Source organism: Homarus americanus, unplaced genomic scaffold, assembly GCF_018991925.1.
Source record: "Homarus americanus isolate GMGI-L3 unplaced genomic scaffold, GMGI_Hamer_2.0 scaffold52512, whole genome shotgun sequence".
NCBI classification, from domain to species: domain Eukaryota; kingdom Metazoa; phylum Arthropoda; class Malacostraca; order Decapoda; family Nephropidae; genus Homarus; species Homarus americanus.
This window is the reverse complement of record NW_024735442.1, coordinates 3609806-3637661: the sequence shown is the minus strand read 5'-3', so window position 1 is coordinate 3637661 and position 27856 is coordinate 3609806. Positions and strand designations below refer to the sequence as shown.

Genomic DNA, 27856 nt, shown 5'->3' with positions numbered 1-27856 from the left:
ATGTGTTCGGAGTTCAAGGGGTTCATGTGTTCGGAGTTCAAGGGGTTCGGTAGTGGGTGTATGAAACCAGACCCCCAAATAACGCCACGGGCCTCAACTAATGACTTATTATCCTTGCCTGCACAAGTCAACATAGAAGACGACGCTATAATATAATACCAGTTAATCAAGCCAATAGCCTAGTGCCAGTTTACTAACGCTGCTGTAGACACGAGAGGACAGCTAAGTTATATTTACTTAAGTATGTATCGCTGGGGATCATGGCGGACACAACTACAGTTTATCCTACGCGCGCATTTTTGAGGGAAGACTGAACTTATATGATACGTTCGTTCTCTTGGCTTCAGCCCGGCGGTACACAGGATGCCAAATCCACCGAACATTGCCCGTTAAAGTACCTGTAAAAGAGAGAGAGTGAAGCAACGTTGCGGTGAAGAGAAAGGGAAGAAAGATTGTCGACTAAAGGAGGAGAGTTAATAAGACGAAATGCCGTTGATTCCACCCTATCTAACAGTTGGATAGAAGAAGAGCCACCCCAGATATGAGAGCAGTACTCCAAGTAAGGACGAATGAATCCCTTATAAATCTGAAGCAACTGCTCAGGAGTGAAGTAGCTACGGCATCTGTACAGCATTCCCAGCTTTAGGGAGGCAGCTTCAGCAATGTTGTAGCTTCCATGACATATTAGGAGAAAAGGTGAGGCCTAGCATATCTATTTTAGAATTTGGCAAAATAGTTACGTCCTGAAATGTGATTGGTGGCAGATATTCTAATTTGAAAACTGTAATTGGTAAATATTGTGTTTTCTTACTATGGAATTTTACCAAATTTCTACCTCCCCATTCGGAAATGCTGCACAGATCCGCATTGACAGAAGAAACGATATTAACTCCAGACACAGATGTAGAATGAGACTTGGGGGAAGGGAAAACTGAGAAGAAGAGTCAAGAATAGAATCATCAGTGTAGGGATGAAAGTTACTTGTTATACGTAAGTTGTTATATGAGATTTACTTAATACACAGAAATTATTTACTGCAAGAAAGGTATTACGCGGAAGTCACTTAACATACGGAAGTTATTTTATTGACACTGAAAAAGGTCTAAAAATTTGCCTTACGATTCGGAACAGAGAGAGAGAGAGAGAGAGAGAGAGAGAGAGAGAGAGAGAGAGAGAGCCAGGTACCTCCCCTATTGCGGCTCTTCAACACATAATCTTCCTCATTTATTATAAAAACTCATTGGTGTGAGGGCTCTGATTACTAAGATATATCACCTCTCTATGTGTACGACCGAGCCAGCTGCTATATGTACAAACGATGAGCAGTTTAAAGCATAATTATGGCTGTGCGCGGGATTGTGTGTAAAATATTATATTGCGGGTCTCTGCGTCAGAATTTTCCAGATTTTCCACGAAATTCATTGAAATTTTGGAGATAAATGAGACGTAATGGCCAAGAGTATGACTGTAGTGTTCCATAAAGTGGTGAAAAATATTACAGGTGGTCGAGTGGGTTTATTTTATTTTCGGTGTTTGTCATTCATTATGTTTCGTTCAGTGAATTAATTCGTCTACTGTCGCTAAGCAGGTGTTGTGTTGTGTTGTGTTGTGTTGTGTTGTGTTGTGTTGTGTTGTGTTACTGTTGTTGTGTTGTGCTATTGTTGTTGTGTTGTGTTTTTGTGTTTTGTTGTGTATTATGTGTTCCTACGTTGTGTTGTGTTGTATAATTTTGTGTTTTTTTTTCTTCTGTGTTGTGTGATGGAAAACACTGACCAGCGCCAATACGTTTTTGTTATCCTTGTGAGTAGGGTGGGTAAGGGGGTAGGGTGGGTAGGGCTGGTAGGGTGGGTAAGGGGGTAGGGTGGGTAAGGGGGTAGGGTAGGGTAAGGGGGTAGGGCTGGTAGGGTGGGTAGGGCTGGTAGGGTGGGTAAGGGGGTAGGGTGGGTAAGGGGGTATGGCTGGTAGGGGGGGGTAATGCGTCTTGGCCATGTGAACTAATTGCTGCTCATCATCATTTGCATACATAATGAAACCTGGAATGACCCTTGTTTTCATTGACTCGATATTGAATTAGCGTACAGTGAAACCTCTATTTAACGGACAATATAGAGATGAAAGTCCGTTATATCCAGAGTTCGTTAGATGTGAAACCCCCCATCAAATGGATTAAATGGGGAGAAATCCGTTATATGGAGAGAAGTCCGTTATATTGAGTGATAAATCCGTTATGTGGAGTGATAAATCCGTTATGTGGAGTGATAAATCCGTTATGTGGAGTGATAAATCCGTTATATGGTGTTAGTAGAAGTCCGTTATATGGAAGTTTCACTATATCTATGGTTTGTTTCATTATTATCACGTGTTTTGGGAAGGAATATTTTGTTTTCATTATTATCACGTGTTTTGGGAAGGAATATTTTGTTTTCATTATTATCACGTGTTTTGGGAAGGAATATTTTGCTTTCATTATTATCACGTGTTTTGGGAAGGAATATTTTGCTTTCATTATTATCACGTGTTTTGGGAAGGAATATTTTGCTTTCATTATTATAAAGTGTTGGCGCCACCCTTATATGTTGTAACCTACAAATCGACCATGATCTCCCAGTTATACATCAATACATATCTAGATTGGGTTTAAAAGCATATAAGGCGGACCGAGAACCTAACCAGTGATCGTCTTTGTCTTGGTAACAATAACACCACTTATTACTTATAAAAAAAATTATTAAACATGATATTTATACATCGTGGTTGTGTTCTTCGGGCGTGTAATGTGAGATTTATTTTTGTTAATAATTTCTTACGGCTGGTTATCATTGGCTGGTGGCGTCGTGGTAAAAGGGCGGTAGTGGGTGGTGGCGAGGTAATGAGACGGTAGTGGGAGGTGGTGAGGTAGGTTAGGTTAGGTTGGTTGGTTTGGTAGGTTGACTTGGTTTGGTTAGGTTAAGTAGATCTGGTTAAGTTAGATCGGTCCGTTGTGCATATTTTAAGGAAATCTAAAGTATAAAAGACGGCCATGTAATGGAAGTCGAGTATAATACAATTTTCTTATATATTATTTGTTGAGAAAACTTCCTAAATTTGTTTAATGGGCCGCGATATTGATCTTAATAGCCGCCCACAACACTAACGCATAAGTGAGAGCGGGACAGAGAGGGCCGCGTACCAGGAGTCGGGCAGGAGGGGGGAAGACCCAGCCAACCAGCTACTGAGGCCTATCGTCACAACATTACCGTCAGAGGCGATACAAGAATAAACATAAGTAAACGGAAAATGCGATACCGGAGGAGAGAGACTGAGGAGAATGAACCACAAATATTTCTCAAGTCTCTGAAATATGTTAAGAGGCCAAGAATTAATCCGCGAGACGTGAGGGGAGAATCTCTGTTTACCGGAGAGTTTAAAAACTAGAACGCCGAGGATTCGCGACGAGTGACGTGATCAGTTCCGCCTGTGTCGAGGAAAGTTAGGAGATGTGCACGTCTCCACACCGCCCTGCTGACGGCGACGTGGACGATGACTCACCTCCGAATCTGTGACGAGGAGAAGGTCGAAGGGAATGGCTGCGACGACGTCAATGAGGAACCACCCTCGGAGGTAGTGGAGAGCTATCTTGCCGGGATGCGACACCACCTCGTCGTTATGGTTGACGTAGGTGGTGCGGAAGTTGATGACGATGTCGACCATGAACATTATATCAACTATGAAGGGTGACACAGGTAGAGAAAATAGGAGTTAGATGATGAATACTACAAAACCCATAACAAAAATAGACCTACTGTAAGATAAATATTGTAAGATTCAATAATTAGTCCAAAAAAATTAATTAACACACACCATAATTTATATACAGACATAAAATGTAAAAAAAAAAAAATACAATTGAGACATATTTAAATTATAATAAACGTACACCTGAGCTATTAAATTTTTCTGTAGCTCACAAGTAACATATATTTGATGTTACTAAGACATAAGTGAGACACATGACACCTCATGAATCATAACTATTGTATTGACCCTCTGAGACACATGCAACTTAAGTCAAACGTCATCTGCAACTTAAGTCAATTGTTATGGTTGTTATTGTGGTTTATATTTAAGGTGGACTCTCGTGGTTGTTGTTGAGTACCACGTCACTGTACTCAGGGGATTTAATCATCGTACTCAAAGGGTTAACAGTTATCGAATTTATACGTTCACACACACACACACACACACACACACACACACACACACACACTTGAATATGCAGACGCTAACATCCATTCAGATACGTTCATATAAACTCATCCATACTCACACGAACACACTTACACCGATACACTTACACACACACACAGTTAAAACTCGAGTTACACTCATTGATCACCAGTGGCCTTGCCTCTGACGTCATAACTCAGGTGATAGGTTGTCTCTGACGTCATAACTCAGCTGATCGGTTATCTCTGACGTCATAACTCAGCTAATGGAAGGTCGCCGACGTCATAACTCAGCTGATCGGTTATCTCTGACGTCATAACTCAGCTGATCGGTTATCTCTGACGCCATAACTCTTTGACGTATGAGGATAGATGAGAGAGAGAGAGAGAGAGAGAGTTGCTTGTTCAGTAGTCATGGAGAAAGAATAACTAGAACACTTAGTGGGTACTTGAAGTATCGAACAGATGGCAACTGAGGTCTCGAACAGATGGTAACTGGGGTCTCTGAATAGATGGCAACTGTCTCGAACAGATGGTAACTGTGGTCTCGAACAGATGGTAACTGGGGTCTCGAATAGATTGTAACTGAGGTCTCGAACATGGTAACTGTGGTCTCGAACAGATGGTAACTGGGGTCTCGAATAGATTGTAACCGAGGCTTTTCTAATATATTGTAACTGAGGTCTCGAATAGATTGCGGCAACTAAGGTCTCGAACAAAAGTGAAGTAACTCCAACAATAGTGCGGGCATGTCGACCATTAAGAGGCAGCCAGGAGGAAGAGGCAGAGAGTGTCAACAGCCCGGGTGAAATGTGTTGAGAGAGAGAGAGAGAGAGAGAGAGAGAGAGAGAGAGAGAGCCACTTAACACTCGACAGGATAAACACTGAAGTAATGACAATAATGAGAAACGTAATAGAATGTGGATAAGATGTATAGAAATAAGATAGTAAAGATAGAAATAAGAAAGGATAAAAAAAATTCTTCCACACAATAAAGCGTCTTTTAGGAGACTATGTGTCACAGAGGTAGACAATAGGCTGGAGACACTCACTGATTGGCTGTCGGGAGATTCCAATACTATGTCACTGCCATCAACAAAGACTTGAACTGTTACAAGATATTTAATGCTAAGTTTAATTACATGAAAATTTACATTAGATTTAGGTTAGATTTAGGTTAGATTTAGGTTAGGTTAGGTTAGATTTAGGTTAGGTTAGGTTAGGTTAGGTTGAAGAAAACGGCAGGTACAGTGTCGACAAAGTTAGCCCTGAACCCAGTGTTAAAGCTCAATAGACGGAGTTGTACACCCAGGGACGCCACTGTTAAGGCCTCTGGTTGAAGAGTTCGTGTTGTCGTAATGAACTGTAGACAAATATACTGTACATGCAGAAAAATACACACCGACATGTAGACAGACAAACACACACAGACAGAAACGTAGACAGACACACAGACAGCATGATGTGAAGCTCTATTAAAACTAAACTATACAAAGAAATATTTATGCTTATGACGTAAAAAAAAATTCCCGCCAATATTGATACGTGACAGAGGAAGATAAAAGTGGGAAATATTAACACAAAACAACTGAATATTAACTCACTCGTGGTAATACTGACAAGAATCTTATCACTCAGACAGACGGACAGACACAGACACAGACAGACAGGATTTAAAGAAAAACATCATAACTGCAATACAAATTAATACATTCAATCAAATAAAACCTTTTCTGAAGACTTTCCTTAACAGCGGTGAAACGTGATACTGACGTCATTATGTGGGTCGCGAGGCAAAGCAGCACTCAAGGGGGGTCAGTAAGTTGCTTAAGCGGTAAGTCTCACGAGTGGTCACTTGAGGGCCAGGGGAGAGAGGTGAGGGGGGGGGGATCAGGTTAAAGGGGGAAGAGGAGTGGGGTAGAGAGAAGGGAGAGGGAATGAGAGGAGAGGGGGACGTCTGGTAACTCAAGAGGATCGCTATAGACACTTGGGGTCTTCCTGATTTTTAAAAGATTCGAATGAGATAATTTTTTCTTGACTCAGCTCGAGGCTTGAGGACGTATCTAACTCACTCACTTAACAACACCAATTATAGCCGACCAAAATGGCGTCACTATTGCACTGAAACTGTACTGAAAGTGTATAGGGTGTATTGGTGATAGCTGCCGTAGGGGTAGTGGGTGATTAGTGTAGGTGTAGTGGGTAATTTATAAAGGCTGACAGGTGTGTGTTTAAAGCAGGTGTAAATCACAGGACATACAGTATCTTCAAAATTCTCTCGGTAGGTCAGTCGGCCAGTCAGTCAGTCAGGAATGTTGTTCACTAAGCTGACCAACGGAGCTAAAATTAGCCTGGTGAAATAAGCTTAAATGGATCAGCGAGACGAGACATTTTCTGGGAGACTAGTAGGAGAGGCGACCAGGTGGTGGGGGTGAGATAGAAACTTTAGGGCTTCCCACACCCACACACACACACACACACACACACACACACACACACACACACACACACACCGTCACTAAATTTGGGTCACCTAAGCGAGCATGGCCCAGTGTCAAGGAATAGTCCGAGAAGACCGGACAACTCGCCAATTGCACTGGCTAACCATTACCCCGGAATACGATCCTCAAATCTATTAACATCCAGGTTCCCAATTACTGCTGGGTAGACAGAGGCAAATGGCGTAAGGAAACTTGACCATAGTTTAACCCTGCCCGGGGATCGAACCCGGGTCTACTTATCATCATCATCATCATCATCATCATCATCATCATCATCATCATAGCTAAATCCTCATCATTACAGTCTACGGACTTGGCTCACCCACATTCAACCACAACAAATCAAAGCCTGGCACCGTGTGTGTTCCGTCCCGACGACAATTGTCGAGTCGTCGTCCTCGCAAATAATTGGAGGCTCTCTCTTGCCTGCTGTCCGCAGACACGAATGGCCGTCGGCCGCTCATGGCTGCTGCTGCACATGTTCTAAGAGGCGCACGTCCTTCTCTCAGGTTACCTCTGGTTGGGTTAGGTTATGTGAGGTTAGGTTAGGTTCAATGTCCGTGTCCGTATCTGGTCATTAGCAAGTCCTTCTCGAGTCAGCTCTTATGGCGAGTCAGGTCAGTCTACTCATAGTGTGGTCTGAGGTCAAGCAGGAAGGAAGAGGCCCTCAGTGGCTAGGTGAGGGAGGGCGAGGAAGACTCTCAACTGATCTAAACACCTGCCTTAATGCATCTTACCTCACCTGAAACTAAGAGGTGAATAAACCGGTGTTAAAGAATATATAAGAATACATTTAACCGTCTGACCTTCAATTATTACTTAAGAGAAGAATTACACCCGAGACCTTTGCATTAAGTAGATATATTCACTTAGCAATTCTCAGAAGACATTAAGGTACGCAATTTATTGTAGGAACTTAAACTAGGGCACTTATATACAAGACTACGTGATAAAGTTAAATTTCTCACTGCCCTACGCCCCATACCAAGTGGGGGGTGGACAGCCATTGTGTGTTGACGGAAATTCACTGCCATGGGTCACGACACGTTCTCACCAGCCAATTATCAAGAACACGTGAGGAATACATATACAGGGTGGGTAAAAAAAATATTTTATAGATAGTTTGGTCTTTACAGTCTTGTGTATGCGTCAGTTATTTCTTGCCCACCCTGTATAATACAAACTATAGATATGGATATATAAACATTATATTTATACTAATGTTCAGTATTATATATAAAACACAATTACCACCTAAATAAAAAAAGTCATCCTCACGGGAGAAGAAAAAAACTCCATCAGTTAAGTCATAAATGGCAGGGTAGGAACCGCATTAGTAAACGAAGCTCAAATATATCCAGATTAAAATGAATCTTATAATATATGGCCCCCATCATTTACCTGACTCACACGACTCACAGAGATAAGCTTGTGAGTAGGATAAAGTGAGGGGCGTAGGGGGTGGCGTGGGTACCTGCCATTACCACCTTACACGCCATCTGACCACGCCTTCCTTTCACGCCCACGGTCTTGTGTGTGTGAGAGAGAGAGAGAGAGAGAGAGAGAGAGAGAGAGAGACCATAGATAAGAGTACGGCGGGGATGGAAGGGGGGGGAGGAGGGGTGGAGAGGGGTGGGAAGGAGGGGTGGAGGGGTGGAGGGGTGGGTGGAGAGGTGGCAAGGAGAGGAGTGGAGAGGGGCAAGAAAGGGGTGAGAGAGGGGTGGGAAGGAGGGGTGGAGAGGGGTGGCAAGGAGGGGGGTGGAGAGGGGTGGGAAGGAGGGGGTGGAGAGGAGTGGGAATGAGAGGGGTGGAGAAGGGTGGGGAGGAAGGGGTGCAGAAAGAGAATGGAGAAAGAAATATCGCAGGTAGTTAGTTGGGTTATTGGTATGTACTGGGTGGGTAGTGGGTGGGTAGTGGGCGGGTAGTGGGTGGGTAGTGGGCGGGTAGTGGGTGGGTAGTGGGTGGGTCATAAGAGGACAGAGGGTGGGTAGTGGGTGGGTAGCCTGGACTGAGGTCATCGGGACACACCAACCTATCACAGGTAAACTCTCAGGTAATTACAGTCGGAGAGGCTCATTTGCATGGCCCTCACCTGCTCTCAAACCTCGACCTTATGCTTCTAACATTCTCATCTACCAACATCCAGGTAAACATTCACAAACATTTTAAATACAGGAGGTGTTTTGGGCCTTGTACAAACACGACAACAAAGAGCAATTCGGTTAGTAAATGGTAGATATTTTTTGTTCTATCTGCGGCCATTTTCGTTTTGAGTCTTTTTTAACGAATATAAAAAGAATCATTGGAAATAGCCCATCCTCCGCCCAGATTGGCGATAATGGCTGCAATTCTTAAGATTACAGAGGGCAGCACGGGGCCCAATTGCCGGACGGAAGGACGGACAGACAGACACACAGACAGACATATCGACGGACGGACTGATGGAGGTTATGTAACATCGCTGTTATATTTCACTGTATCTCTTTTTCTCCTGACTGGTGTTAAGGTAATGTAGTTAAGGTAAAGACTCAGTATAGCTTTCAGGTTATTTCTACAGTTCAGCTTAATCAAACAGTTAATCGCATTTTTAAAATCTTCACTTACTACATTTTCTATTTTGTAAACAAGGCAAAACGTTTTACTAAGGGATATTAACGCTAAAACCCCACATTAAGGGAACCCAACGCTAAAGTATCACACTTTTCTCTATGGGATACTAACGCTAAAATCTCCCGCTCAGTCTCTCTGCACCAGTGGGAACGAGTTCATAAAGACTGAAGAATATCTCGCCAGCGTCCAGGACTTGGGGGAAAAGTTGGTAGATTTATAGTAATGAATGATTTTTTATGGAGTAAGAGCTCGAACGACCCCACATTACTGAAAACTCATCACCACAACACTTGAAATGCTCTTTTATATACTGTATCGTTTAACATTTATTACTCACAAACGTCGAAAGAAATCCCTTTTACATAATTTCAGGCTTGATCTGTTGTTATGTTTAATTAAAGCCTTGTCGCCACCTTTAAACGAAAAACGAAAAATTTTTACCGTCTCACATCTGTCTCTTATTACCAAGGTGTCCCCTTTAGGTGCAATGTGGATACAGTACACTTCACTCTACGACTTTAGTACACAAGGAGGGAGCATGGCTGGCACTGTACTCAACCTCTTTGACTTCTCTACCTCGTTTACAACTGAGGGTAACCGGGGATCTAACCAGTGATTCTTAGAATGAGAAGCGAGTGCTGTATCCACTATGACGCTACAACCCCGCATCTATTCTCATCATAAATATGGTAACCTTTGGTGTGTGAAAAAGGATCCTCCATCCTCCCGAAAAAGGAAAACTAACCAAACTAAACTGAGAGAAAGAGCATTAATTAATATCAATACTGTACAATATTGATGCTCTGAGGATATAGTTCTTACTTATGTACGCAAATTAAAGTTTCATATCAAATTTTATCTTTTCATTGTATATGTATGTTGATAACTGCAGTTTATATGCGTGTTGAACGATTTATTTAAATTCTGAAGATCCACAAATACAAGAAATCTTTAATAAACAACTACAAATTACATATTATACCGGTAAGAAGAAAATCCACAAAACACGAATTGGTTTATTGGTTCAGTTTGATTAATTAGTTTTCCCATTGAGGAGGAGGAGCAGCGAGGGGCCCGGGAGACGTCACTTACCTATGAGATCAATGATAACGATGGGGCTGTCATATTGGTTTTGATGACTCTTTCTCGCTGCCTCCTGTTCATTGAGGAGGAAGGCTGCCACGTAGGGAGTGAAGATGGCTGTATAGATGACGAGCAGAAGGATGATCCAATCCCACACCGCCTTAAAAGGGGAGTAGTGAAGGATTGTCCACTTGTGTATTCGCGGAGATTGGAGTTTGTATTCTGGGAGGACATCGGCACCCAGCGAGAGCACCTGCAAAGAAAACGGCATCTTAGAAGGGGGAATCTCACGTAAGCTGTTATAGGCTTTTAAGCTTAAAGGTAGACAATATAGATTTTTCCTTTGTCTTTCTTACGCGGAATGATGTAGTGTGTGTGTGTGTGTGTGTGTGTGTGTGTGTGAACAGATGCTACCATTTTGTTTGTCACTGCTAATGACTTTTGTAATTATTTTCGTTCGTATGTTTTGATGAAAATTCGTGTATCTGCATCTGTATTTGTATTCCTGGTTGTGTATGTATGTATGTATGTATGTATGTATGTATGTATGTATGTATGTATGTATGTTTAAGCACGTGTAATCTTGTGTCTTCTCATATACCCCAAGGAATTCGTTTATCACACCTGTCCCGCCACTCAGAGGTAAACACAAACACGGATAAAAGAGTCGTGTACTGTACTAATTAAAGGGCACTATGAAGCATAACACTTTGGATTATAACCCCAGTATGTGCAGCCCTCATGCCTTCACACCTCCATCACACACACACACACACACACACACACACACACACACACACACACACACACACACACAACAACAACAACAACAACAATAACAATGTAACACAGTTTCTGGTTAAGAGAGAAAAAGTTTTTAACAACACACAAGACACTGGATTTCCAAGCGGTGCGTGAGAAGGAGGCACCGTGTTTGTTGCAGCATGCAGCACCAGCAGCTAACAGACATGTGCAGCATTCTATACGTGTCACGAAGAACTTGAAGTAATGTATGCAGACGACAACAGTTATACAGCATGGAAGACAGCATTAAACAGCATAGACAGAAAGCAGCATAAACAGGTAATGACAGCACAGAGAGCATAATAGACAGCAATAGCAACAAATAGCAGCATAGCCAAGCAGTAACAGGATGATAATAATAATAATAATAATAATAATAATAATAATAATAATAATAATAATAATAATAATAATAATAATAATAATAATAATAAATACAACAACAAACAAACAAACAAACAAACAACAAATAAAGATGTAAACAATATCAGCCAAGAGTAAACAAACAACAATAGAGGGAAACAGAAATCAAGTGTAGACAAAACATTGTAAACAAAACCACGTGTACTCTTGGGATCAGCTGGAGAAATTGTACTCCAGCACCAAAACAAAGGTACAATCAGCTGTTAATGGTGAGTACTAGGCCTACATGATACGTCTCCTGTCTGTCTGTTTGTCTCTTATTATCCTCTCTATTCTCATTCCCATATTATCTTTTTCTTTTCTCCTTCTTCTCGTTCCATCTCCCATCACCCCCATTCTATAATTCCCTTTCTCCTTCCCCCTCCTCTTCTTCCATTCACCCTTATCATACTCTCTCTCTCTCTCTCTCTCTCTCTCTCTCTCTCTCTCTCTCTCTCTCTCTCTCTCTCATTCTACACTCCCATTCTACTCTTCCTCTACCCTATTTCCTGTCCTTATTCCATTTCCCCCTCCCCCCTATCTTCCCCTGACCTTTTCATGACCTGCCCCTCCCTTCCTCCTACGTCACCACACCCAGACCACACCCATGTTACCTAGAACGAGGTCATTAGCTCTCCAGATTCGTAGGGGAGGGGAGGGTTTGGTGAGGGGGGAGTGGAGGGGGAGGAGGGGAGGTGGGGAGTTGTAGATTGTGGTTGAGATAGTGTTGGTGGTGGGATGGGATTGTGGTTATAGTGGTGGTGATAGTGGTGGTGATAGTAGTGGTAGTAGAGGGAGGAAGCACACCCCCCCTGCCGGTCGCCTCACCCACAACATACCGTAGCAATAAATTTCTCTTGTGTTAAGGGAAAAGTTTTACTGGAATGTATCTGATCAGATTTTAATGCAATTTAATAGGATTTATGAGTGAGTGTTGGGGAGGAGGGGAAGGGAGAGAGGGGAGGAGAGGAGGGGGCAGAGGAAGATAGGGAAGGGGAGGAGGTGAGTGGATAAGTGGTTGTGTGTGTGTGTGTGTGTGTGTGTGTGTGTGTGTGTGTGTGTGTGTGTGTGTGTGTGTGTATTAATTTCTCTCGCTCCTAAGAGAACAAACAGCTAATGTTCTCCTTCTCTCTTCTCTTAATGACACAACAGAGAATGGACGCCTTCAACAACAGCTCGATAAGAACGTGTAAAGAGGAAGGTTATAACACAACACATACTACTGTTATGGTTTAGTTTAACTCTTGAAATAATATACGAATGTTCTCTCTCTCTCTCTCTCTCTCTCTCTTTCTCTGTCTCTGTCTCTGTCTCTCTCTCTCTCCTTTTCTTTCTCTTGCTCTCAGTTTCCCTTTCACTGACTGACTGTCTGTCTGTCTGTCTGTCTGTCTCTCTCTCTCTCTCTCTCTCTCTCTCTCTCTCTCTCTCGCTTTCAGATAATTTGGGATGAAAATTCTTGACTCCTTGAGTACGACGTAAGACCTTGAGTACGACTTAAGAGGTACGCAGATGGCTTAACCCCTTGAGTACAATGCCCAACCCTATGAGTACGATGACAAGCCCTTGAGTACTGATAAGACGAATTAAACCCTAGGGTACGACGCCAACCCCTTCCAATGACTTAACCGTTTGAGTACGACGATATTGTACTCAGGGATAAATTCATCGTACTCACAATGTTAAGAAATACAATTACTACCTTGTTTATATAACCCGGATTGCTGGATTTTACGTGTATCCAGGTTATATTGTTGGCGTAATTGCAAAGTCAGGTAAAGTTAATGATTTTACCTGACCAAACCCACACAGAGAAGGGAGGGAGAGAGGGAGGGAGGGAGAGGGACGAAGGGAAGGAAAAGGTGGAGCGAGGGAGGCAGAGAGGGAGAGAATGAGGAAGGGAGGAAGGCTGGGAGGGAGGAAGGAAGAGGGACACCTGGTGAAAAAAATTTAATAAATATGAAAATAGTGAAAATTAAATAAAAATTCTCTAAACAAAATATCTATGTATCTGTTTTTTGTATAAATAAACAAACAAATAAATAAAATAGAAAAAAAATGTACTCAGAATCAGTTGACAAATACAATATACTGTAGTGCATTGAGTGTTGTTCTTGTTGTAATGTCTTCCTGCACTTCAAAAACCAACGGCCTTAGGAGCAGGAGGACGCCTTGAGCAATAGGCGAGGGAAGACTTCAGATGAAACACAACACTACACCAGGCACTGACTACCTCGCTCCAGGAAATAAAAGTTGAGAACGGGACAGGTCTGAGAGGTGCGTGTCGAATACGCCGGTAAAAGTGGCTTGGTGGGTATTGAAACGTCCCGAATACGACGTCCTAAATGTTGAAATAAGGCAAAGGATCTCCCCGGGGTGTCCTCAACCTGGTTTATGTAAGGAAAGGCGAGAGGCAGAGTCCTATATCTAGACAATACGGAGAAGGAGGAGGAGGAGTAGTAGGGGGGTGGAAGAGTAGGGAGAGGTGGAAGAGGAGGAGGAGGAGGTGGAAGAGGGGGAGGAGGAGGAAGAGAGGAGGAGCCTGGAGGAGGAGGAGGAGGAGGAGGAGAGGAGGAGGAGGAGGAGGAGGAGGAGGAGGAGGAGGAGGAGGAGGAGGTGGAAGAGTAGGGGGAGGTGGGAGGAGGAGGAGGAGGAGGAGGAGGGGAGGAGGAGGAGGAGGAGGAGGAGGAGGAGGAGGAGGAGGAGGAGGAGGAGGAGGAGGAGGAGGAGCCTGGAGGAGGAGGAGGAGGAGGAGTAGGAAGAATAGAGGAAGAGAGGAGGAGGGGAGGAGGAGGAGGAGGAGGAGGAGGAGGAGGAGGAGGAGGAGGAGGAGAGGAGGAGGAGGAGAGGAGGAGGTGGAGGAGGGAGGAGGTGGAGGGAGGAGGAGGAGGTGGGAAGAGGGGAGGAGGAGGAAGAGAGGAGGAGCTTGGAGGAGGAGGAGGAGGAGGAGGAGGAGAGGAGAGCCCGAGGAGGAGGAAGAGAGGAGGAGCCTGGAGGAGGAGGAGGAGGAGGAGGAGGAGAGGAGGAGGAGGAGGAGGAGGAGGAGCCTGGAGGAGGAGGAGGAGGAGGGAGGAGGAGGAGGAGGAGAGCCTGGAGGAATGCGTCACTTGTAAAAGAAGAAAATCGCCTCTAAGACACTATGGAAGGCCCTCAACCACTCAAGACTTTGCCTCTCAACTCATCTTGTTTGACGCTCCACATGAGACAGTGGCAGTGGGTCCCACGGGTAGTGTTGACACGGTACACTGCACTCGACTGTATTCACTTCCTCAACTGTAATATTAGATACCCATTCACAGTTGGATGAACGTACCCTGGCGCGAACCAATGATCCTAAAGACAATAGGCGAGCTCTGTATCCAATCGGCCGCAACAGCCTTCAATCCTCTTAAGGCTGAGCCACACCATCAATCCTTCCTCCCCAGTCTATCTCTACTGCTTTGACCCCCTCCCTCCCTCCCCTCCCCTTTCCTTTCCTAGCCTTCCCCACCCTCACTCCCCAATTCATCTCTTCGCTCGGTCTCTCTCTCCTTCCTCTCTCCTCCCTTCCTCCCTCCCTCCAATGTAAACCGTTGCCGCCAGCCCCTGTGCTCTCTCTAAATTCTACTCTCAATTGCCTCCAAATTGTATTAGATCACTGCCTTAAAATTCTCCTGTCTGTCTCCAAATTATCTTCTCTTACTGCCTTCAAATTCTCCTGTCTGTCTCCAAACTCCCCCCCTCTCTCTCTCTCTCTCTCCCTGTGCCTCCAAACTCTCCCGTGTTTTTATAATTATATATAAATCTATTAATAATTTTCTATAATATATAGCTATTGCTGCGAGTATATTATAAGTGGAGCTATCACTATTTCTGTGTATTCTAGGTAAACAAAAGCCAATACATCCTAGTTCCTCCTCCACCTATCGTTATCTAACTTATATTATCATCTATTTCAACCTATTTCCATTTATTGTCATCTACTATATCTTCACCTATTTCCACCTAACGTCATCTATTTCCATTTTTATCACTTATTTCCGCCTATCTTCATCAAGTATAATTTCTTCTATTTACCATGTATATAATTCCACCCAAATCAAAGCACAACTTACACTTTTATTCCGATTTCTTTCACTTAAACACTATTGATATTTTCCTGGCCTCTCACAGCCTTAAAGCAAGACCAAATTATTCTAAGTACGTATACAGCTTCCCACTCCTCCCAACACTACTGGCTAGGCTAGAGAGGATCACGGGCTCAACACTTCAATGAATAACATACTAAATAAACCTTCTAATGAATAAGCCTTTCATAAAATATTCATATACATATATTTTATAAAATTTGACGTGTATTTTGTTTCGATAATTCCACTGATGAGGATAAAAACAATTTATGTATTATTATTTTTAACCATTACGGGGTACCCATTTTTAATATTTAATTTGGATAATGCTAGATTATTTTCAGCTCGGAGGGGACATCGTACACAAGGGGTTAATATAGTTTTCTTTGGTTATTTATTCAACTAATGCGTCTTAGAACTGTTTAAAATAATAGTTTCTTAAAGATAAGATGGAAAATTGTTTACACGTATTGCATTTATCTTAAGTATATCGTCACTTTATTATATTTTGTTCTGGTCCCGTGGAACTACCAGGCTAATGTGGTTAACGACAATGGAGTTAACCAATTGGCCATGGAATTTACGAGGCAGAATGGAGGGAAAAAAGTAGAAAATACGATCGGGTGTTTTACTGTAGAGTCGAAGGTCTATAATCCGTTTTATTCACCTCGATACATACTAGCGAGTGTTAGTAACATTCTTATGATGGATTCTAGTGAGCGTTAGTAAACATTCTTATGGTGCATCTCAGCTTCAATAATGTTCCCACGGTGAGTCCTATCGAGCGCCAGTCATATTCTTAGGGTGCATTCTAGCGTCACTAATGCTTTCTAATTCCCCGCTCACCAGGTAATGAGCCAGAGATAAAACATAATAATAATAAAAAGACAAAGAAAAAATATATCGCAAATGAGCAGAAAAAAGAATCGGATGAAAAATTTTGGTAAAAATCTACAGTTCTTTGTGTGTGTGTGTGTGTGTGTGTGTCTCGTCTAGGTTGTGTGTGTGAGAATATTTAATGGCTGTCTCATCACTTTTTATGTATCCAGATTGTATGATGATGTTTTTCTTCCCACGTTATTTTTCTTTTCGTTTTTTCATGGATTCATCAGTCAAATACGATGACGCATAAATGTATCTCCTATTGAGGTCACTCGCACCAAAAAGTATCGGTGCAGGGTGAGATCGACGAGTTCTGAAACGGGAAGGTTGGTAAGTCTATCCTCATAGCCCCCCCCTACTAGGTATGGCCATATGGCTGACAATCAGGGCTGCCAACATACGGCTGGAACAACTCGCCTTTCCCAATACCTATCGTCACTGGTCTCAAATTGTTCACACTACAGTATGCACCGATACTTTTTGTTGCGAGTGTACATTAGCGTGGGAAAAAATATTTGTGGGAACGACTACCACATTAGGTAAGTCTTTTACATAACGGACTCGATGATAATAATAATAATAATAATAATAATAATAATAATAATAATAATAATAATAATAATAATAATAATGGCAATAAAAACAATGACCATAAAAAATAGCGAAATGTTGCTATCTTATGAATAAAGATCGCTAATTTTGAGCGGTACATTACGAGGCCAGAAAAGATGGAGTAATGAGGATGAGGTTAGCGGTAGTTTTACCAACCGGGTGTTTATCTTAAACACTGAGCGTATTTACAGTGTCTTAAAGGGTAAAGGAACGAAACTCTGGTGGTGGGCTGGTTAGTGGTGGAGGGGGGTGGGGGTGAGGAGAGGTAGAAACGGGAAAAAGAGGGAGATAGGTGGAGAGGGAGATGGAAAGGTGGAAAATGATGGAAATGAAGTAGAGAAGAGAGAGAAAGGAAACAATTGGAGGTAGGGAAAAATAGAAAGGAAGAAGACAGAGAGAGAGAGAGAGAGAGAGAGAGAGAGAGAGAGAGAGAGAGAGAGAGAGAGAGAGAGAGAGAGAGAGAGAGAGAGAGAGAGGAAAAAGCTTATCATCACCGTCAATTTCCAAAGAGCGAGCACCAAGTTAGCAGGCGTCTGGTTGTAAACTCGGGTGAAGACTGTGGCAATGAACCCAGCACTAGGAACAGAACTCCACCCCACTACTCCACTACTCCACTCACCCCACCTCACCCCCACCCTAATATATCGTGCCAGGATATCACGGCCCAAAATACGGAGGCAACTATCAGTGGGAGGGATGGTGGAGCTTATTTCTGAAGTTTGTTTTGGGTGGGGGAGGTAGGGGATGGGAGGGGTAGGGGTGGGAGAGAGGGGTGAGAGGAGGGGTGAGAGGGAGTTGATGGAGGGACAAGTTATGGGTAGAGGGAAGGGTGGGAAGGAGGGGCCATGGGGGGGGGAAAAAAGGAGGAAAGAAAAGCGAAAGAACACCACGGCCACCATAGAGAGAGAGAGAGAGAGAGAGAGAGAGAGAGAGAGAGAGAGAGAGAGAGAGAGAGAGAGAGAGAGAGAGAGAGAGAGAGAGAGAGAGAGAGAGAGAGAGGAGAGAGAGAGAGAGAGAGACTTACATATACCTAACTCACCCACTCAAAACAAAACACCAATATTCTACCTTTCACTCTCACCGAGAGACATAACACATCCAAACTCAGACCTTTAAAACATCTCTGCCCTTTTTTCTAAATTCAGAACGTGAGATATATCGAGTTAATCTCTTCCTGTCCTCCAGACCTTGTGGAGTGGGAGGGGAGGGGGGGGGAAGGAGGGGGAGTAGCAGGACGGGTTGAGGGGTCGGGGGGAAGAAGTGGGGGAGAGGGGGAATGGGGACACTTTGAAGTCAGGGTCGTGACTAAGAGACAGACAAACACTACGGTCAAACGGGGCTGATTGGTATATGCCCCGGGAGGGAGGAAGAGGAGAAGCATTAGAGATATTGACACAAGGTTTTGGAGAGATTAGCTGAAAACTTGTAGCTAGCGAGATATACCGAGTTAAGACGGGATAAATAACACGGTGTCAAGGGGCTACAGTCACAAGAGGTCGTAGGGAGTGAATGTTCCTCGTGACTTGTGAAGGATCATGAATATAATCTAATAAAAAAATAATATCCGGATTAAATTAAGGTTACGTAAACGAGATAGATATAATTTACACCTGTTAAAGAAATGATATTATTTATATACAGAGGCTTTAGATAAGGTTAATGTTAGTTTTTGTTAATGTTATGTTAAAATATCAGTTTATAAGAGTATCAATTTATATATAGTTGTTCTATTTGGATGTTAGATTCGTAATTAAGTCAACCAGTCAAGTGCATTCGGATCACCTGGAAATTAGGCACCCTAGCTTATGTTACCCGAATGATTAAACTCACTAACGTTACCTGGGAGGGTTAGGTTAGAACAGGTTAACGTTAGAGTGTTTAATCATCAGGTGAATAAGCTAGGGTGGCTAATCTTCAGGTGATCCATCCATTCTCACATCTCTAGTCAGGAGGAAAATTCATCGCACGTAAGTTAGTGAATCAGGGACGGGCGGTCTCGTGCTTCTGTACAAAGTTATGATTCGTCAGTCTCACGCCCGCCGCCTGAATATTGCATGACTGCTGACAACATATTTAATACACACGGTAAAATTATTCATCTCGGGTAATATTATCTTAATTTGAAATTCCAGCTACAAAATATTCTGCCAAGCTGAATTCGTGTCTATCAGCACCAACATTATACTCGTGAACTTCTACATTTACCATCCCAGATTAATGTAATGGACTCAGAAACCAGGTTGAGCATAGTCAAACATTTCCTCTATCTCTGAAGACTTGGTCAAACAGTAAAACAAAAGCATGCTCACTGTTCTTGTTGTCGATGAAACTGACTCGTCTATAAACAGAATAATAGAAATAAACAAAGTGAGAGACATACTGTGTTAAAATTCTGAATGATCTTGTTCTTCACTTCTTCTGATCTTGAGAGAGACTTTTCATCGAAGAGGGAGGACTTGCGGGAGGCCAGAGAGATCTTGTCAAGGAGGGAATTGTTGAAGACTGAGAGATAGGATCCTTCCCGACCGTCCTGACTTCGTGAACACCCTGGAACCCTCAGGTGAGATAGACCTTGAAGGGAACCCTGACCAGCCTTGAAGCCCAGGAGTCCTCGAGGGTCGTGTCTGGTCCTCGGCGTCAGGGTCTTCGTGCCGTTGGAAATATTGAGACTACGTAGCGAGGGCTGTCTGTTTTCAGCCGTCAAGACCCACGGTGGCGAGGCAAAGTTCTGAGGGATGAGGAAAGGCGTCGAGCCCTGTCGCATTGTCGAGTTGAGGAATGGTTTGGAAATATTTTTGTTGTGTGTGAGGCCATTTGGTGGCACTTTCGGTCCAAAAACCAGACCAGATATAGTTCCATAGTTCGATGGGTTCTGGTCCTTCCTCAGATGAACGTTCGGTTGGTCTGACAGAAGACCTAACTCCACGGACTCTACCGGAGCTTCTTGCTTGTCAGGTTTACACTGCAGTTCTATACTTGCCGCCAGTGACGTTGGTTTTGGTAGGGTGAAGAAGCTGGAGATGGCGCTCCCGCTGCTCTGCCTGTCCTCGTCCCTCTCTTCAGTCGAGACATTTCTCGAGACCTCACTGTTATCTTCACTCTCACTTGTCTCGCTGTGGGGAGATTTCCCCATCAGAAAGTACCTCGAACACAGGCCGTCCCCAGAGGGCGAGGAGTCTCTGGCATTACCTATCAAGTCTCCCCAACTTCTGGTGTGGGACAACGTGAAAGGGGACTCGCTGAGGAAGGAATCTATGGTATTGGGACTACAAAGGACGTCGACGGAGGCAGAGGAGCGCGTCATCTCTGGGGCTCCACTGATGGTGAAGGGCGGAGGACACTGCCTGACGCGCCTCTTTGATAAAGGGGACCCGGGGGCTATCATCCCCCCGCTAGACATTAGGCCCCGGGAGAGTTACCTGCTCTGAACGATGACCACAACTTGTCTTCCACCTTATGTTACGTCATCAACACTACTTCCCTAATATGAACAGCCATGAATGTAGTTTAAAGTCGTAACTCTTTGCCATACAGTAATCTACTGTAGCCTGCAGCCTTAATATTAATTTAAGATACAGAAGCTTCGGGCTGGGAATGATGGTCTGCTTGTGTAACATGTTCGATTTTTTCAGCGTATTATCTTTATTAATAATAATAATAATAATAATATTATTATTATTATTATCATATATGTTATGATATTTTGCAAAAGAAAGTCTCCTTTACAGAGTAAGAAATTCTTGGTACTTCAGTTGGTGCAGAAACTCTCAACAAATAGTCTTCTCTGGGCTCACAAAAATAAAACTTACACAGGTGCTAAACACCGCCAGTTTAAACAAGCTTAAACCCATTTTCGTTTATCCACTTTTTCTTTCACACAAAACTCACTTTTTCTAGGCGAGAGACAACAGAATCTCACTGATGCTTTTTGTCACTGAAAAAGTCTCGTCACATTATGTAAATAGTTTACTGTTAACATTTTCCACAGACTTCGACTGTCAGGAGAAAATCTTGGTAGGTTTGGAGCGCCACCTCCGCCCAGGGACATTAGTCATCATCATCATCATCATCTTGAGTTACCGACGTCCCTGATGGCTCCGGGGGGATTGTAGGATGGATGTCCTTGACGGCGTTTAGATCCCGGAGCGAATAAGCTTGGCAGGGAGCGGAGGGACTAACACGCCCAGGTGCCTCCAGGACCCCGTCAGCAGGGACCACCAGGCCGCGCTCTCACTGTATCTGATTAAGTCACCAGCATTACTACCACTACCAGGCCATTCTCTCTTGTCTTTCTTTATAGCTTCCTCAGTGAAGTAAAGTGAACAACTTGTGCAACAGCTATTGCCACTCACAATGTCCCTGTGTGTGGGGTGGCGGGCGGAGCTTAACTAGCCCACACCTACACCACCTGCCTCACACTGTACCACCTGCCTCACACCTGTACCACCTGCCTCACACTGTACCACTTGCCTCACACCTGTACCACCTGCCTCACACTGTACCACCTGCCTCACACTGTACCACCTGCCTCACACCTGTACCACCTGCCTCACACTGTACCACTTGCCTCACACCTGTACCACCTGCCTCACACTTACTTTCTTCAGCGGTACACATCTAACCTCAGAGTCCTTCGTGCATTTTATATTTTCCTGAGTCACGACCGATTCTCGTTAGCTGCACAGACTAACACCACTAAAGTCTCTCCTCGCCTCCTCCCTCACACACTCACTTATCTTTTCTCGGCCACGTTCGTAGTTGTTGTAGTGAGTCGGCCACAATACGCTCAAGGTCACACTTGCTGGTTCTCATTCTTTCTATTTCCGTCAAGGAGTTAGAGGGGAACCATTCATCTTTTTCCCACACGTCTCTCAACTTGTGGTGGCTTTTCTCCGAGGTCCTCTATGAACTGTCTCCCAAGTCGGAGAGCATTATGCCAGAGCACACGCTCGGGGCCTGACTAAAGGCTGAAGAGGCAAGTGTGCTCAGGCCCTGCTGGAGGAGCTGCGGCACTCGTAGCTTGAGGACCTGGCGCCCGGAGACACTAATACACTCTCATGGGCGTCACAACCCTACCACAGCTGATTGACTTGGACACTGGAGTAATATAGAGAGTAGTTGTGACGACACACTAATGTTTAGGTTACGATAGACACAATCTGCGAGCCACTTAGTTCCTGTGAGTGCGTCAGAGATTTCTTGTACCATCGTGACACTCATGTGTTTCACAAACTAGAGCCCGACACTCACTCACACAACTGGGGTGTAAAACATTAGGTTTATCACTACCAGCGACAGCATGGCAGAGCAAGAGTGATGCTGAGCTGGTCCACTGACCCACTGCCGCGTTGCGAGTAGGTGAAACGATTTCTGTGTGCACAGAGTAAACTAAGGCACTCCAATGAGCACTGGAGTGGAGTGAGTGCAGGGATTCTCCAGGCTAAGGCACTCCTGTAATCGCCAGAGTGGAGTGAATGCAGAGGTCCTCCTGGCGCAAGAGCTGGGCCTCAACTGATGGCGCGGGAAGACGGAACACCCACTCAAACAAAGCCTCCTTGTTGACTCCGGCACTCACACGCCTCTCCACCAGGATTTAGCCAACTCGTCTCCGGAGACCTCAGCAGGAGCTTAAAACTCAAACACACACTCTCTCTCTCTCTCTCTCTCTCTCTCTCTCTCTCTCTCTCTCTCTCTCTCTCTCTCTCTCTCTCTCTCTCTCAATTCTCATCCACCCTGTGCTACTGCTTCCTGATTTCACGATTTTCCCATTCTCGTAAATAGTTTAATCATGTTGGAAAAAGAACGGAAATGAACCCTGGCACGTGTGGTCGTTTACACTCCTCGCTTCATCGACCATCCGACCAATTACTCCTGAGCTGGTCGACGACGGAGCCTGTGGGAGGGGCTGTGAAAACTGATATCCAGACCTGGCTGTGTTTGCCTCCCACGTCTCGCCTTGTTTACCCTGGAAAACCTGATTTGTTTGTTCTCCTGATCCTCGGTAGAGCAGCCGGGCAGGGGGCATTATGGCCCCCCAGCCCTCTTACAACATTCTCCCCCTCCTTCACTGAGGGTGATCAGTGACCTTCTTCACGCTCCTCCTCTCCTCGTCCCTCTAACGAGACTATACGAGGTACCAACGAGACGGCACGAGGCACCAACGAGACGGCACGAGGCACCAGCGAGACAACACGAGGCAACAACAAGACGACGGGAGACAAACTTTTAATTTTTTTTCAAGTAATGAGGAAGAAAATGTACACTAACACGCGCACACACAGGTAAATAACTTCGTATTTTTGAATCCACACACGAGAGGGGGAGCGGCAGGTAAAGGTGAGGGTGGAGGTGCACCCACGTGAGTGTGTCGTCACCTGTCCCGCCAGCAGTGCCGCCACCCTCGCCCAGAGCTGCTACCCGCCTCTCCCTTGAGCTGAGTCCTGCGCACTGCTCCCCACCTCACCACACACTGCCCTCCTCCACCTCACCACACACTGCCCTCCTCCTCCTCACCACACACTGCCCTCCACCTCTTCACCACACAATGCCCCTCCTCCTCTTCACCACACAATGCCCCTCCTCCTCTTCACCACACACTACCCTCCTCCTCACCCTCCACAGCCCCTCTCCTCCTCACAACACAGTAAAAAAAAAAACCCCATCCTCCTCACCGTACACGACTAAGGGGGGAGGGGGGGAGGGCACGACCAGGGGGACCACGACCAAGGGGGACCACGACCAAGGGGGACCACGACCAGGGGGGCCTACGACACGATCTCGACGGGTCATCACTGGGATAAGGGGATTACGTCCTCTCCCTCGTTTACTGGAGTCTGACACACCTGAGTATCTGTCCTTCTACGGACCGAGTATTAAATTTTTTAACGAACCGAGTATTTCCATTTTTACGAACTTATTGTCGTTTCTACGGACAAAAGCTTTCCATAGGACCAAATATTATCATCCCGACTTCTGCTTCTCCGTGCAGGCCACTCAGGACGCCGATCCGCAACCTGGGGACGGACGGACGGACAGTGGAATCATTAGCAGGCGGTCATTAGGGTAGAGACAATCATCGATGTTTTCTTTATGATAAGGAAGGAGTAATCTGTCATGGGATATAAAAAATAATCAGTTTTGTGTAGAAGGGATGAGAGAGAGAGAGAGAGAGAGAGAGAGAGAGAGAGAGAGAGAGAGAGAGAGAGAGAGAGAGACACGCTTAAGAGTTGTCAGGCAAGATTAATGTCTCTTAAATTTTGTCTTTAATTACGAAACGACTCTAGTGACAACCAAGAACAAATTTACTTTTTCTTTTTGGTTCATATTTCATTTATTTTTTCTATCGTCTTTCTTGTCACCTCCAGCAACTCACAACAGACTGGTCAATGGTATCTACTTCACTACCAGATACTTAGGTTATTAGTCTCTGAGCTATTAGTTATTGTCTTACGATAGAATAAAAAGGCGTTTGATGTGTTAGTGGTTTAAGTTACGATATGTATATGTTTTATTAGGTTAGGTAAAGGTTAGGTTTGGTTAGGTTAGGTTTGGTTAGGTTTGGTTAGGTTTGGTTAGGTTTGGTTAGGTTAATTTTAAGATAAGTTACGTCACGTCATCATTTCGTATTGTGATTCTTCTCGATTCTTAATCATCACCATAAGAGAATCATTGAGGTAATCTCCTTCTTCTCTCACTCCGCCGATTCTCATTCTCTCACTAAATGCCAGGAAGAATTTGCTTATTAATGACGCGTTGAGATTTTCTGAATTATTTTACTAAATGCTATGTTCTGAGGGACGATTTTAGAGTCTTGTAAAATGAAGTGAAGGACGTTTTTTGATCACTTTCCACTGGTCTAGGAAACATTTGGTCACTTTCCCTTAGTCTAGGAAACATTTGGTCACTTTCCCTTAGTCTAATAAGCATTTGGTCACGTTCCCCTTGTCTAAGAAAGCCCTGGTCACTTTCCCCTAGTCCAAGAAACCTCTGGTCACTTCCCCCTAGTCTAAGAAACCTGTGATCACTTCCCCTAGTACAAGAAACTTCCGGTCACTTTCCCCTAGTCCCACCCCGCCCCCCCAAAAAAAAAACCTGGTCACTTCCCCATGTCCAGGATAAAACTAATGATCACTTACGGTAATCAAAGCTGTGATAAAGCGCTTCCTTCACTTCAATCACTTCCTTCACTTCAATAACTTCCTTGTGTGTTAATTTGTTTTTTTTTTCTCCTCAACGTCTTTAAGGAAATGGTCATATTCCTCATCTCACCGCCAGGGAATTTGTCTGTTTTTGTCGTTATTGGCCGTTTTTTTTGTCGTTACTGGCCGTTTTTTGTCGTTACTGGCCGTGTTTTTGTCGTTACTGGCCGTTTTTTTGTCGTTACTGGCCGTTTTTTGTCGTTACTGGCCGTTTTTTGTCGTTGATGGAGTAATATTATGGAGTGATCGTGGTGGTCGTGGCAGTGATGGAGGAGATTATTATGTTATATATAAGTGATCAAACTTACAAGAGAGAGATAACACTGAGAGATTGTGTCAGGTGAGGTCAGGTGAGATGAGGTCAAGTCAGGTCAGGTCAGGTCAGGTTATAAAAGTAGATTAGTTTTGCTATGTTAGGTTAGAGTAGATTAGGTTACGATAGATTAGTCTAGCTTCGGTTTAATTAGGTTAGTTTATATTCGTCTCAATTCAGGTTAAAGAGGGATATTTAGGTTTTATGTTAAATTAGGTAAGTTTATGTATCCTGGAAGTCGTTAATTATCCCGATGATATAACACAAGTGCTTAAGAGGGTAGAGTCTCAGTGTATAAGTGACGACGTGGGGAGACAGACGACCTTATGAGGTGGTCTAAACGAGGTACTTAATTGTTGCCTGTAGTCTTGGTTTACGGGAGGCCCTTCTTCAGCTCTTCCTCCCTCCCTCTTTTCTCTTATCCACTCTCACTCTACTCTCAGCTCTTCTCCCTCTCACCTTATCCACTCTCAACTTCCTTCAATAAACTAAAAAAATAAACTCTTGGTTCTCCTGCTATTGTTATGCTTCATCCACACCCTCAAGTTTATTCACCATCATCAACACTGCTTTTATTTCCTCGGATATTCCTTCTCTTCTACTTTATTCCATTTTATCTATTTATTTCTTTTCTCTCGTCTCCTGAGTTCGTTTCATTTTATAATTCACGGTTGTTTGTATGTATGTATGTATGTATGTATGTATGTATGTATGTATGTATGTATGTATGTATGTATGGATGTATGTTTGTATGTGTATTCTTCACCTCACATGTCTGTTTTATATTCACGGGGAGTTAAGAGAGAGAGAGCCCTTACCTCCCACTCTCTTCTTCTTCTTCTTCACCCTCTTCCTCCTCCCCCTCTTCACACATCTCATTTATCTTCTCCCCTCCTTCCTATCCCCTTTTCTACCCTCCTCCCTCCTCTTTAGGTTTCCACTCTCTCTCCCCTCTATTCCCCAGACCAAATCATACACCTACCTTCTCCTCCTCTCCTCCCTCCTCCGCTTACACCTCTCCCTCCTCACCAACACTCTCCACCCTTCCCCGTCATCACACCAAAGTTCTCCCTCCCCCCCCATCGCCACCAACAATCCTCCCTCCTCCTTTCTCCCCCCACCCCCCACAGACATTTAAACAAACAGATCCTGTCAAGAGTGTGGCTGTCTGAGTGTGGCTGCGACGTGGCTGTCAAGAGTGTGGCTGTCGGTGCGTGTGTGGTTGTCAGGATGAATTACACAAGCAGTCTTCTCCGGGTCACTGCCTACCACCACCTAACACGCTCTTGTAAATTCTCCCGTGATGAATGAGATGGTCGGTACTGCTCTCTCACCGTGTGTGTGTGTGTGTGTGGCTGTGTTCAAGCCACTTAAAGCAGAGTGCAGGATTCAAGGTTTAAGACACACACACACACACACACACACACACACACACACACACACACACACACACACACACACACAACATCATCCACACACACACCCCGTCCACGTCTAGGCGGGGCGGGCAGGAGGTGGATCCTGCCTCTCTCCCTACCAGATGGCGAGGAACAAGAACAAAAAGGCTGGCTAAAAGAAGACTTGAGCCTCACTTGTAGAGATTCTGGACCCCAACCCCTCTAACCTGTGTGTGTGTGTGTGTGTGTGTGTGTGCGTGTGTGTGTGTGTGTGTGTGTGTGTGTGTGCGTGTGTGTGTGTGCGTGTGTGTGTGTGTGTGTGTGTGTGTGTGTGTGTGTGTGTGTGTGTAGGGGAGAGGAAAGCCATCAACTTCGTGGGAGGGATGGAAAGGTGGAACAGCACTTCAAGGAGAGGACACAGGAGGGGATAAGGGGAAAGAAGGAGGTGGGAAGGGAAGGGGGAGGAGAGGGGGAAGGGGAAAGGACGAAGTGAGGGAACAAAAGGAGGAGATTAGTGGTGGGAATGAGGGGAGAGGATGAGGGTAAAGGAATGAAGGAAGGAGGTGAGGGAAAGGAACGAGGGAGGAGATGAGGGAAATAAGATGAAAGGAGGAGATGAAGGAATGAAGAAGAAAAATGAAAGGATGGGAAGGGAGAGGAGAGGAGGAGAAGGAAGGAGTGAGAGGAGAGGTGGCCAACCCCTCAGAGAACACACACACACACACACACACACACACACACAC

At 44.4% G+C, this 27856-nt stretch overlaps 1 protein-coding gene across 17 annotated transcripts in view; it reads right to left on the bottom strand.

The window, feature by feature from the left end:
* The window catches only part of LOC121871006 (potassium voltage-gated channel unc-103-like), a 113934-nt gene extending 103264 nt beyond the window's left edge, over positions 1-10670 (bottom strand). For all 17 annotated transcript variants that reach the window (XR_006089810.1, XM_042373050.1, XM_042373049.1 and 14 more), the window contains exons 1-2: positions 10409-10670; positions 3529-3704 (exon numbers count right to left, since the gene is read on the bottom strand). Coding sequence is in view for 16 of the 17 variants with exons in the window: in XM_042373050.1 (XP_042228984.1) it covers positions 3529-3704; positions 10409-10670 (438 nt within the window). In the remaining variant the exon portion in view is untranslated. The remainder of the gene's footprint in view (positions 1-3528; positions 3705-10408) is intronic.
* Between the last annotated feature and the right edge of the window lie 17186 nt (positions 10671-27856).